Here is a 13891-nt window from a genome sequence, read left to right on the forward strand (position 1 = left end):
ATATTTTCTTAGCATCACGGGATCCCCTAGATGCCTAAATGGGGCTCAAAAGTTTGGACGGGTACTCTGAACTCAATTGTTTGTCTGTTTAGTCCATCAGGGACTGGTCGTATCGTTCGAACGTTCAATCCCATTGTACGAATACTGAGCGGCTATACCAGTGTTCGAGGGGACGGTCTTTGCGGCAAGGAGAATGGCGGGTCCTGATAAGCAAAACAAGTGTGGGTCAAAAGCACATGAACGGAGTTAGCAAATGAATGAGGGGATCATCTTGCGGCCAAGTTAGATTCATTAGAGTCGGTAGATTTATTATTTGCCTTCCGACGTAAAAGCTTCGACAGGGCAAGAGACTAGGTTACTCGCTTAGCTGAGTTTTAAGACAAGAGGTGAACGGAGCAGCAACAGCCCCACCTTTCACCAGGACAAGTCACTCACCCACTCAACCATGCACTGATGATGTCACCTCGATTGGTGATGAAAAGTGTGCAATCCAAACGCCAAACTCGGCGAACAGGCCAAAAACCAAACGATGCACCCGAGCTACTACATTCCACAAAATTGCTAGGACAAATTAGTGTTACGTGTCATCGAAGGGTTTTTGTTTGTTATTGGATGTTACAAAATGTTGGGACAGATAGTTACGTAAACTCAGGTCGCGCCTGGTTTCTGGCTATACTGATTCACTTATCGTACCGATTTCTCTGGAATGTAGTTGCGAGATTTTGTTGACCGGTGTGTGAAATTGGTACGCGTTGAGACTTACAGCAATTCTGCCAATGGCTGCACTTGACTAACAAATGGTTAACACCATGCGTCTAGTCGATCTTTTTAAAACCAGTCACCAGCGCATTCTATTTTACAGGTAGTAGAATACCCTGCTTTTCACATCACTCCTGTGGCGTAAATATTGTTAACCAGATCTATTCTGTCTCATGACTGTAGTGGCTAAGCTACCAACTTTAACAGGAGCGTGTAGCAGAAAAATAAAAATAACGACGCCATATTGGGTATACAATAATAATGAGGTCAGATGGAACAGACTCACTAATAACTGTTCCCTCTAAAATAATTCGTCATTGACTCATATCAACGAACTAATAATAATCCAAACATGGCGGTCCAGGGGTCCTCTTCTGAACAGTTCCAACATACAATAGATTCCAATGATAGTCTGAAATGTTTTGATACGCGAGCTGGCACATGAGGCTGGCGAATGACCGCCGTGGGCGCGAGCAAAATCAAAAGGAAGAGTCGAACCACGTGACACGTTTGTACTGCTTGAAATTGTGCAAGTGCGTGTTTTTGTAGGTTTTCGTCTTCTAGCAAAAAACGCTTAAGGAATTGACGAAATACGTAGTGTTATAATGGAAGCAAAATGAAGGCACAAGACACCACATAACGCATCCACTGGAACGTTGACCGTGAAAGGGGAAAACGCTCGAATTATGAAAGTAACGAACCAAAAAGTTGCTAGCTTCAAGTTTCATATTCAGCTAACTACTGAGGGAAACGAACGCTTCGTACGGAACAGCAACTGGTAGGTGTAGAATAGAGATCGTTTGAGATGTGTTCTGTTCGCGTTGATCGTCTTGTCGGTGTCGCACGAAGTTCGGACATTCGGGTTACGAATGTGACGGTTGATTCGGCTGTGCGCCAGAAGGGGAAACCAGTTCACCGGGTAAAAGTAAAGTTGTACCGTACACTAGTTCGGCTGGTGAACAGTGAAGATCCTCCTTAATAGTGGAGCGAATAGCAAGCAAAATGAGGGGTAAAGAAGGGGACCATGAAGATGGGTTCATTTGGGCAGTCAATGCAGCTTTGAGATAGCGATGAAAATGTCCAACCAGACCGTTGGAACAGGGTGTGGCAGCCGAAATGTGATGGAAACCGAACTGGGTGGAAGACTCCCGGAAGAGATTACACTGAAATTGTGAACTGCGATCGGTAGCAACGGTATACCAAAGTTACTCACCCGATGCCGCAAAACACGAAAACGTTACCGTTTCAGCCGAAGTGTCCGAAATGGGCACAGCTAGTGGCCAACGGGTAAAACGATCAATCATGGTAAAAATATTAGTGAAACCGTTTGATGGGGAAGTGGACCAACAATGTCGAGATGAACATGTGTGAATCGAGCATTAGGGTCTGCAAAGGAAACGATAGGTGAGCTCGTATGTCGAGTTACCTTACTGTGTTGACAGGCGATGCATTATTTGGTCCAGGATATTAGATCCTTATTCATGCAGGGCCATACAAAGCGTGCACTAATCAACTTCCTCGTTGCCCTGATTCCTGGATGATAAAGTCCATGGAAGTGGTCGAAAACAAGTCGTCGAATGGTTTCGGGGACGATGGGCGAGCCGAGCCGCAGACATCACAAAAATGGTTCCATATTGGAGGGGTAAGGGAAGTGAAGAGACTTGAAATGAAGGGAAGGATAGAATGGGCAAAAATTAGGATCACCATGCTGGGGGTTCGTCAGCTTCGCTGGGTCCAACTGCGTGAAAGGGTATAGAGTGTTGATGTCAGGACGGGATAGTGCGTCTGCGACGACATTGTCTGAACCAGGAGTGTACCGAATGTCAGTAGTGAATTTTGAAATGTGGTCAAGGTGACGCATCTCGCGTGGTGAATATCGATCAGGCTTGTCATTAAAAGCATACGTCAGTAGCCTGTGGTCGGTTTGAATGGCAAATGATCTACCTTCTAAGAAGCGCCGGAAATGGCGAACAGCAAGGTAAATTGCGAGTAATTCACGACCAAAGGCACTGTAACGCATTTGTGCATCCTGCATCTTCAGCGAGAACATGGCTAGTGGTTGAGACGTTTTGTTACGGCCTGACGGCAGCGTTCAAAGCGTCAGTTGTCAAAATCAGTTTTGTGCTATCGTGAGTATCGAGGAAAGATAACTTTCTGGCATGAGCAATGGCATGCTTGGCTCTTTCGAGGGCGTCAATGGCCGCTCCGTGCAAAGTGACAGATATTTCTTTGGAGCCAAGTGAATCGGTTGGTGGCTGCAAAATATCTAGACAATGAGGGATGAATCGCCGACAATAGTTGGTGATACCAATGAAACGACGAAGTTGGGTGATAGTGTTGGGTATGTGCAAAGATTCTAGAGCCAAAATGCGATAAGGCAATCGTGAAGTACCTGTTGGGTCAACGTGGTGGCCAAGAAAGTCTAGGCTAGGAACACCAAGCAAGTACTTGTCAATGTTGAAGCGTATGTTGCAAGTGCAAAGGGGTTCAAATACTGCTCTGAGTTGAGCTGCATACTCAGTTGGGGAGGTGCTAGTGATTGAAACATTGTCTGGATAGGCAAACACAAAAGGTAAACCACGTAATATTTCGTCCGTTAAACGTTGAAAAGTTGGAGCTGCATTTCGAAGGCCAAAGGGCATACGCGTGAAATCGAAAAGGCCAAGCGGTGTTGTGGCAGCTGTTTTAGGGATGTCATCCCGGGCCACGTGTATATGGTAGTATGCACGTACGAGATCAAGTTTGGAGAAAGTTTGTGTGGCATAAGTTACTTGCGAAACTGTGGATAGGTGGGATGGGATACTTGTCTGGGATTGTGGCGTTATTGAGAGAACGGTATTCTCACAAGGTCTCAATCACCCTTAGATTTATTGGGTACCATATTTAGGGGTGACGACGAATGACTCGTGAAGTGCGGATAATGCCGAGTTCGGGCATGCGTTCGAACTTTTGTTTTGCGATTTGTAACTTATCCGGATGAAGTCGGCGGTGGTTGGTATAAACAGGGGGACCACTCGTCTGGATGTGGTGAATGACGGAATTAGTGACCGGTTGGGTGTATTGGCATTGAGGTTGGAAAGTCCCTAAGTATGTCAGCGAAGTGGGAATCAAGTCAGATAACTCGGATGCCTGTGGGCGAAGTTGAGGCACTAATTCCGTTGACTGGGAGGGAAGTTAGCATATCCAAGAGGCGCTTGTGTCGAACATAGGCAGGCAAGTTGTAGTGGGTGAGGAAGTGTGCGCCAGTGACGGGTGTTTGGACGTCGGCCAAAAGGAAAATCCACTTGAACGCACGTCGCAATTCGAGGCCAAGTGTGAGGGAAAGTTCGCCGTATGTAGCGATGCGGGTACCTTTAGCGACTTGTAACGAATAAGAAGCAGAACCGGGAAGTGGATTCTTATGTGGCGGAACGCTAACATCAGCTCCCGTATCTGGTAGGAAACGTAGACAACTTGAACGATCGGTGATGTGGAATGGGCGACTAGTGCGAGGAGGGCCACAGACAGTCGTCGTCGTTTACTGACTGGCCGGCGTGTCTAAAGGGCCATTGGGACGCGGCTTGAAGGAACAAGGCGGTTATCATCTGCGTGCTTTGGGACCGGAAATTTGGCGATACCAGCACCATGAGGGGCAATGATCGAGATCGTGAATGTGGTCGATGCTTGTTAATCTCCATCCGTTGTAGGCGATCGTTCGAGGTACCAAATTAAGCTGGTAGTTGTGAGAAAGAAGCAAGAATTGAATCGGAATCTGTGGAAGTAGCGGGTGTAGGACGGGAGACGAAGTTTATGGGGTTATTGGGGTAGGTTTCGTGGGTTTTGTCGGCCATTTCGGGTAGCTGCCCCAAGACGTGGTCATCAATGAAAGCACTGATGACGTGGGACATGGAGGGTGGACGTTTATCGAGCCATAGTTGTGCCGTGAAGGTGCAAGACACCACACCCTGCATTTTGAGGGAGGCCCGGAATTATCGTTTCGCGTAATCCGCTAACCAAACCAAGAAAACTGCATGGGGGCGCCTAACCCCCCAAAAGTGCAAAGCGATCTCGGGCAAACTTCAGTAAGAGGAGGAGGCGATTCATATGCTCTTTTCCGTTCTTGGAAATTGAGGAAGAAGCCACGGATTCGTGGGGGGTTTTATGAAATCAACGGTACTGTTTCTGGGCCTAAAAGAGTTTCCAAATGTTACGAGACGCGTACCAGAGCATCGTCGCTTCAATTGCAAGGGCAACACAACTTCCTGATTTTGCTTGATGCATACAATGGAAATAGGAGTCAGACTTCATATTCTTGAATAATACTAGCTGTTTAAAAGTATCGTCGGACTTTAGCTTTTCAAAGTGCAGCGGGGTTTATGAAGTCCGACAAGAAAAGCTGGAATCTCGTGAGCGCCGTGAACGTTTGAACTGAATATGGTCGTTTTTCTTGCCAGATTGGAATAAGAGCGCTGCCTGCGAATTATTTTAATCCGCCTTTCTCGTTTTATCCTCGACTGTAATTTTATACTGTGATATGTTCCAATGTGAGTTGACGGTTACCCGTGAATCGTAAGTTTGCCTTTCATCACTTATTGCTTGTTTGTCTTAATTGACGCTACGTTCTTTCCAGGGTGGATAATATAGCTTCGTCTGATTTTTCGCGGGATAGTGATGTTGGGAGTGACCGTGAGTAAGTACAACTCTTGTGCTAGTTTACCAATTACCTTATAAGTACACTGGAGATTTCCGGTTCCCAGCTTTCGCTGTCCAAACGGGACGTGGCTGATCAGCAGGACAAAGAGAGATATGCCAGGTAAGGCAGCTCATGAGCTTATCATTTTGTGAAAGGGAGAGTCACTGTGAGATCGAACGTAGGCGGAGGAACAAAATGACCGCCTATATAAATGAGCTTTGTGAAATGGTTCCGACATGCAGCTCCTTGGCTAGAAAACCGGATAAACTGACGATTTTACGGATGGCTGTTAGTCATATGAAGTCAATCAGAGGTTAGTTTCATATTCTAAGGGTTACGTGTTAGTTACTGCTCAGTCTTTGAATATTTTCCTTTAAAAAACCTTTGGCAACTGGGTCAAAACTATGGGGCTGACTAAAGCCACTTGGGTATTGCACGCTCTGAATTGCAAACTATCCGAATTTTCCCATAACTGGGCTTTCTCTCGCTTTTGTATCACAAGTAAGGGCTTTAGTTCCTCTACATGTGTTCTTTTGCGTCTACCAGTTTCTGTGGCACTTACTCAGTGGAGGGTTAGAGGCGTCCTCATTGATGCATATTCTGTAGAGTCAGGAAGAGTCACCCAGTCTGACAACAGCGTTATTAAAAGCTAACGATGAAGACACCACGTGTGGTAGTCAAGCCATTCGAGAAATTTCTGCAACATAGCTGAATTATTTCTAAGTCATCTGCACAAATAGCCACCACCTTTTGGGCAAGTCCAGATAAGCTAGTTTAAACGTCCGGGCCATCAAGGTCTTCGTTTTTGTCGATCCCCTTGTCTTTCTATTCGCGTGGAGACAGCGCATTACCCAACCGTCGCACTTCACAGTTTTTTTACGTACGACCGTCACCAGACGTGTAAACTAGTCCGTGGGCGGCGATTGTCAACTCCAGAGAGCAGGAGAAGGTTATCGGCAATGGGTCACCTGGTTTTACACTCGTAGAAAAGAGCTGACAAGACCAGTGCGAAGAAAAGCTTATGTTTCGGCCTCAATATATTTCATGAAGTTCCCTGAAAGTGGTCGCAACTGTTGCGGTTTGTTTACTAGTTACAGCTACGTTTGTTGCCGCCTTCACTTGTGTCACTTGGAGGATGTAATCGGTCAAGCCTGAACAAACACTATTTTTATGGTGATAGGATCTATCCGTGAATGATCATTTCCGCTACCAAACGACTGACCTTTTACCCAAAAATTCAAATAATTGTTAAGCTGTAACATCTTTCGGATGCCTAGCTGCCATGCCACTCCAATGGAGCATGAGGGCCGGTATACTGCCAAGTTTCTAAATCCTAGGCAAAAAAGTCGAGATGCATAGGTCGGGTTCGAACCTCGAACTTCACGGTCAATAAACTCGCACTCTAATAATCTCGCCTCACTAAGCCCCGACCTAAAGCTGCCACCTTGACGTTCTAAATCCCAAAAAAGTCGAGATGCATAGGTCGGGTTCGAACCTCGAACTTCACGGTCAATAAACTCGCACTCTAATAATCTCGCCTCCCTCACCCCCGACCTAAAGCTGCCACCTTGACGTGGTGGTCGGGCTTGAGTGCTGCAGCGATCCCACGGGCTACACAAGGTGCAACCATGCCAGGAAGGCCAAAGAGGAGCAGCCAGACCAAGAGCGGCGAGACCCCGTACTACGAGTAATCGTGCTACGAGGCGGTCTGGGGGTAAAGTCGTACTGTCCTCTGCGACAGGAGTGTGAAGGCAGTAAGGTGTTTCCCCCAGGCGACCAGCATGTCCATATTTATGGAAGCAGCGATGCTGCCTTCCCCCGAGGAAGGACGGGTTAGAAAAGGTCGGCCCCAAAAACCGCACACTCCGATCGCCCAACGGTTGACCGTGACCGCCGGCGCATTATCCGATACGGTCGAAATACTTTTAAAACCAAAGAGCCCGGTGCTGCTCAAAAGGCACCTGCTGTGCGCAGCCGCATCAGGAATGAGACAGTAATGCCTTATTCCCTGCGCCCTCGGGTTAGGCCAACCCCCTGCAGCCGAGCAGGTCAGACTATTGAGTCATCGGCTCCGGGCAGGGTCCCCAAAGAAAACCCTACATTCTCCCACTGCCTCGTGGGTCAGACTTTTGAGTCAGAGGCTAGGGTCAGGGTCCCCGAACAAAACCCTACGTCATCCCACTGCCTTGTGGGTCAGACTTTTGAGTCGAAGGCTCAAGGTGGGGTACCTCAACCAAACCCCCTTCCTCGGCCTGGGCAACCGGGAAGTATCATTTGCCCGCGCAGTTCAGCGTCCACCGATGTCCCTCCCCAACCCCTTCCCACTGCACAAGCAAACGTCGCTGGGCCATTTGACTGTCAGTCATCTGACCGAAGGGCCCTATGCTCCACGCTGCCTACAAGCCTTAAACAAAATAACACCTTTCTAAATCCACGAGATCCTTTCTATATAGGAGCTTTTAACGTCCGTACTCTATGCCAAATTGGCAAACAGGCAATGCTTGCTGAAACCTTGTACTCCCTTAAAATCGATGTATGCTGTGTCTCCGAAACACGCATACAAGACCCGAGCGTGGTTCTGCATCTCAGAACGCCAAGGATGAACCCAGCTCTTTCACATTTCTCCCTCCGTGTGTCTGGTGACCCAGAAGCGATGACTCGTGGAATGTATGGCGTGGGAGTTGCACTCAGCCCCAGAGCTGAACGCGCTTTGCTGGATTGGATCCCAGTGAACAGTCGTCTCTGCGCCGTCCGGTTATCCAGTTCAATCAAGCTCAATGCCTCGCGGCATAAAAAGCGGTGCCTGTTTGTCGTGTCGGCTTATGCCCCGACGGACTGCAGTTCTGATGCGGAGAAGGATACTTTCTATCGAGAGCTATCCAGGCTCATTCGTCAGGCAAAAAGCACTGACATTGTGATCCTTGCAGGCGATTTGAATGCTCAAGTAGGTCGTCTGAGCTCCTTGGAATCACATTTGGGTGGTCGATTCGGAGTCGATGCTCGCCGAACAGACAACGGAGATCGCCTCCTTCAGTTGTGTGCTGATCACGAACTGTTTCTGGCAAGTACGAACTTTCAACATAAACGTTCGCACCGCGTAACCTGGCGGCCGCCAACTACAAATCAACCGTGGACCCAGTTGGACCACGTGGCCATCAGTCACCGGTGGAGAGCCACAATTCAAGACTGCCGTTCCTTCTGGGGCACACCACTTGATTCCGATCACGCCATGGTGCGCGCACGCCTGACAGTTCGTTTCCCTTCAGGCCCTCGCAAGTCGGCAAGAAACGTGCCAATCCACTATCTTCGAAGAACTGCCATAGCTCAACAGTATCGATCTGAGCTAGCCCAACAACTCTCCACAGTAAAACAATACTGTGGTGGCAGTGAACATGTGGATGAAGCGTGGCAAAATGTGAAAGGAGCTATACTAGCGGCGTTCAGTGCTGCCTGCCCGACTTCTCCAATTCGACCACAAGACCACTGGATGTCGTCGAGGTCGTTATCCATGATTGATGCCAGGAAAGCCATACCCGCAGGCAACGAGTACGACTGCGCACGCAAATCCCTCATACACCAAATAGTGAAGAGTCTAAGGAAAGGCCGAGTGCTCTGGTGGACATCGAAAGCTCGGGGGATGGAGAAGGCTTTTGCTACGGGAAACAGCCGTGCGCTTTATCAGCTGATACGATCGACTAGCCCCAGGAAAGCAAAAGTCAGTGAAACTCGCAAAAACGTCGACTGGAGAGATGGGCCGAACACTTCGAAGAGCAGTTCAGCTGGCCTCCTGCAACACAGCCGGTGGAGATAATGCATACGGGCGAATGGAATGTAAACCTTGGTCGCCCTTCGGAAGACGAAATGAGGTACGAAATAGCCGTAATGAAACGTGAGAAGGCACCAGGACCGGACGGTCTGTATCCAGCCCTCTTCAAAGAAGGCGGAAATTCCCTGGTGACCCACCTGACAAAGCTTATTGGTACTATGTGGGACGAAGAGAAAGTGCCTGCAGAATGGGGCATATCGATAGTTATCCCTATCTTCAAAAAGGGTACACGGACGCTACGCGAAAACCACCGTGGTATCAGCCTATTAGCTGTGGCATCGAAGGTGCTCTCTGGCCTTATCCTTCGAAGGTTGACTGAACACAGGGAGAGGCAGATCTGTGAAAACCAAGCTGGGTTCGGACCTGAAACAGCGACACTGCTTCCAGCAACCAACAATGGTTGTTTTTCTTGATCTGAAAGCTGCCTTTGACTCTGTGGACCGGCAAGCACTATGGCATTGTCTGTGGACCAAATGTGTCCCCCATAAATTCTATAACCTCATTAAGGCGCTGTACGCCAACTCCCGCGGCCGTGTAAAGGTCTACGGGAAGCTCTCTCCTGAGTTCACCACATCAAGTGGTGTCCGACAGGGTTGTCCTCTTTCACCTTTCCTCTTTAACTTCGTCATTGATACGATCATGGAAGACTCACTACCAGCCTCTAATGCCTGTGGGGTCGAAGTGCTCCCTGGGCCTCCGCTCACAGACATCGAGTACGCAGACGACATAGCTCTTCTAGGATCTGACCCCGTGGCATTGCAAACAATACTAAATAATCTAAATAATTCTGCCTCGCGGTTTGGTATGCGCTTCACACCTGCAAAGTGTAAAGTGCTACTGCAAGACTGGGTGGGCTCGAACCCTAGCCTCATGCTTGCGGATGAACCGATTGAGGTAGTAGACAAATTTGTTTACCTGGGCAGATGTATCAGTCCCGGTGGTCTCGCCAAAGATGATATTTCCATCCGGATTCGGAAGGCCGTAGACTTGTATTTGATTGAAAAATCATACCCATAGAGATTAGTCGCCTGCGCTGAAGACGATGTGCCGTGTACATTGAAAGGTCTTTCGACCTGAAAATGCTGACAAGCGGTTGGTGATCGGTAAGGGGTGTGAAATGACGACCGCAGATCACTTTGTGGAATTTCCTGACGGCAAGTCTTTTTTGTTTGACTTTAATTGCGTTCGGTTGCATGGGTGATTACTTTTTCAGTTCCGTCAGGAAATATATGGAGAATGGCTGCTCCGATTCCATAATTGGTTGCATCTGACGCTAGAATGACATCCACAGATGGATTGTAATGTGTAAGCACAAGGTCTATCAGTAGAAGTGATTTAACTGTGCCAACAGCTGATCGACACAGGTGACCAGTTCCAGGGAACATCCTTTTTCAAGGGATCGTTGAGAGGACCACAAACACGGTGCATATCAAGTAAGAAAGCATTGTATTGACTCACTAACCGAGGAAAAACTGCGGGACCACCATCCGTCGGTGTTTGTGTTCTCTGAGTTGTATCAATAATGTTCAGGTCAGGACGACGGCCAAAATAATAGAAAATTAACTTCAAAGATTTGATAGAATCAAGGAAGAATGCACATTTTCTCGCTTGGAAATGAAAGTCGCATTTTTAGATCCGATCAGTGAGTGTTCAACCTCATCAGGGGGTTCACCAGTGATAACGTTCAAGTACGTCACGACTCCCTTTAGTCCATCAACATAGCGTCCATGATCTGTTGCAATATGGCTGGTGTCGTTTTTAATCCGAAGAGAAGACGAATGAACTAGAAAAGACCACAGTGCGTAGTAATGGTGGGAGAATCTTGGAGTCGTTCGCAAACTCGATTTGTGAAACTGGGTCAATCGAGTGCAGCATTCAAACCTGTGGAATAATCAGTGCAAATCCCGATCTTTCCATTCGTCTTCTTGACTACAGCAATGGGAGCTCCCCAGAAAGAGTAGTTAATATGCTAGATAACACCTAGTCTGGCTTCCTAATCGCATTCCAAGTGGAACCTGAAGTCAGTGTGATGTCTGAGGCTGTATCGAGCGGCAGAAAAAAATACAAAATTGTTCATCTGTAGCACCCTTTCGGTGCCTAACTGCCATGCCACCCGAAGGTTGCACGAGGGCTGGGATACTGCCAGGTTGCCCAAGCCTAGAGAGGGGAAGTCCAGAGGCGGTCGGATTCGAATCATGGACCTTCCGGTCAGTAAATTCGCGCTCTAACCACTTGGGCCATCTCGCTCCTCGAGCTGCAGACTGGCAGGATGATAACTCACCGGGAGTGTGATAAATTTCCTGCCGGATGCAAAATCCACTTTGGATGGTACAAAAACAGAATTCGACCGACCTCACTTCCGTTTTAAATGCACTCTTACTGATCGATCAGCTTGGTTCTATGTGTGAAACAAAATATTCCTTTATGACCAATACGACGGTACTTCTGGTATTGGGGTTTTCTGAATGGGCAAAAGTGAACGTAATGCCAGTCATCACAAGACCATGGTTTAGAAGGCCTATTGTGTTAGAGGTTGAAGCTGCACTGAAGCGCCTTATTCGTATTTACGGAAATATGGTGCATTGTGTCGTATCAGTTGATGCTTGGCCGATCATCGTGATATCCTGGTTCCGTTGAATGAGGCGGTGACATTTAACACGGAGATCCTGTAAGGTTACGTTTATGTTTTGTTCAAGCTAGAATGTTTGAATGATGAGGGAGCTGGATGCCAGATAAAAATATAAGGCGTTTGAATTGGTTTTCGTCCATGTGACTGAGCTTGAAACGCTCATATTCTTGACTGACAATTGTTGCAAAGGCATTGGTGTCGGATGTTGCATGAGGTTGTGGATAGTGTTGTCTAAACTAAGATCACTGGGCTGTTTAGAAATTATGTAATTCGTGTATGGGTTGTTTTCACGTCTGCTAAGGTTCCAGCCATACCTTCCTTGGGTCGTCTTCACTGACGCAACCAATTCGAATACATCTTGGTACTTTTTGAGCCAAGAGTCGAAATTTCTATCTGCATCCGCGTCAAACGTAAATTCGGCGATAGTATTGGCAATATAGTCTGCAGATGAAGTTGTTGGTTGGCTTGTGCTGCTTTCTGGAGTTTGAAAACCCTGACTTTTGGTGAACGCATATCTCAGTTTCAGTTCCTGCAGTTGCGCGTGCCCAAGCTGAATTTGCTGTGTTCCAAAATCACATGAAGTTGGTCAATTGAAATTGGCATTTTGGGAGACCTGTCGCCATTTTTGCAACTGTGGTAGCTGGGTGATTCAGGAGATCGATGGAATTTATTCTATCGCGTTTAGTGGTCTTAATACTTGAGTGGGAAATCTTAAAGAAGATAATAGAGGAGACCGGATGAAGGTCGGCTATAATAAGAAAGAACCGGTTGAAGAAAGAGCGCTACGGTTCAGTTGGCTACAACAGAGAAAATGGAATCTTGGTCAAGTATCACAAAAGGTTGAAGTGTTCGTTAATATCTGACCATCTTAACGAGGATCACAGAAACTTACGCCAAAGCGCTCCTCGAATTCACACAACTTGATGTCCTGCCCGCTTCGTGTAGCAAAGGTTTTGCAATTGGCATGTTTTTGGCGTTTCCAAAAGCTCCTTGCTGCGGAGTTTATGCCCTTGAGTGCGTCTTTCCCGGTTTTAAATTATTCCTGGTGATAGTAATTTCCGACTTTCACTTTCCATGCTTCTGATGATATTAGGCACTTGAGTTCCACTTCTTTGTCCTTCTCAAAAGTTTGGCGTAATCGAAAATTCGGCTGGTAAACTTATCGCGAGCCTCGTTTCAACACTGAGGCACAAGCATAAAATGAAGTATTTCAATGGCCGGTAAGCAGGTCAGGGAAATGGTCTCTGTATTAAGAGCACAATATTGTCTGATTTCCATGGTTGATCCGGCTCCAAGTCACGACGTGTAATACTAAACACACAAAGCGTTCGGTTGTAGCACTTTTTGGTGCAAAGCTACCGTGCAACTTGAAGGAAGCATGGTGGCTTAAAGCCTAGACAGGAGTGATTGAAAAGCCAGAGTAAGTTTCCAGCCACGAATCTTCTGGTTAATAATTTCGCGCATTAACCAGTGTGATTTCTACTGTCGATTTACAAGGCATTACGGAAAAAAGGACCTCATACGTTTGCAATAAATTCCCCCTTACCTTAAACAGCTGGTGCTGGGATGGTGAGCGTTCATAAGGTTAGCCAAAGTGGAGTTTCAAAAAGCATTCGAAAAAGCTGTTAGGGGAACGTAATTGCCCAACGGGCGTGGAAAGTTGTACACCACACTCCCGAATGAGACTAAAGAATGCCTTCATCCTTTTTTACTCGTACGAGTGGATCGATTCGAAGCAATAGCATCTGCATTTTGCCCCCCATATTGTGGATTATGCAAGCCTCGATCGTTTCTTGCTTTTACGAATCACAACTGTCAAGTCGCCTGTATCCTTGGGTGTGAAACGTATTCGCGTTGGATTGTGGTTCCACCTACCTTGGGTTATTTTACCGATACCGTTAGAAATAAGCGGATACGTATCTGTTGAAGCACTTTTATGTGCAGTTGCACTAGTGAAGACACGTATTTTTCTGTTACCCTAGATGATGTGAGTTAGAGGAGAGGT

General features: G+C 47.2%; 1 protein-coding gene across 1 annotated transcript in view; it reads left to right on the plus strand.

Moving 5' to 3' along the window:
• Positions 1-5409: 5409 nt before the first annotated feature.
• T265_03519 (hypothetical protein) overlaps positions 5410-13891 on the plus strand; it is a gene marked incomplete at both ends in the record, with an annotated part of 40747 nt that continues 32265 nt past the window's right edge. The window contains 4 exons of the mRNA XM_009168031.1: positions 5410-5424; positions 5552-5744; positions 7480-9146; positions 9645-10151. Of these exons, the coding sequence (XP_009166295.1) occupies positions 5410-5424; positions 5552-5744; positions 7480-9146; positions 9645-10151 (2382 nt within the window). The remainder of the gene's footprint in view (positions 5425-5551; positions 5745-7479; positions 9147-9644; positions 10152-13891) is intronic.

The sequence above is a fragment of the Opisthorchis viverrini genome (assembly GCF_000715545.1).
Source record: "Opisthorchis viverrini unplaced genomic scaffold opera_v5_51, whole genome shotgun sequence".
NCBI lineage: Eukaryota > Metazoa > Platyhelminthes > Trematoda > Opisthorchiida > Opisthorchiidae > Opisthorchis > Opisthorchis viverrini.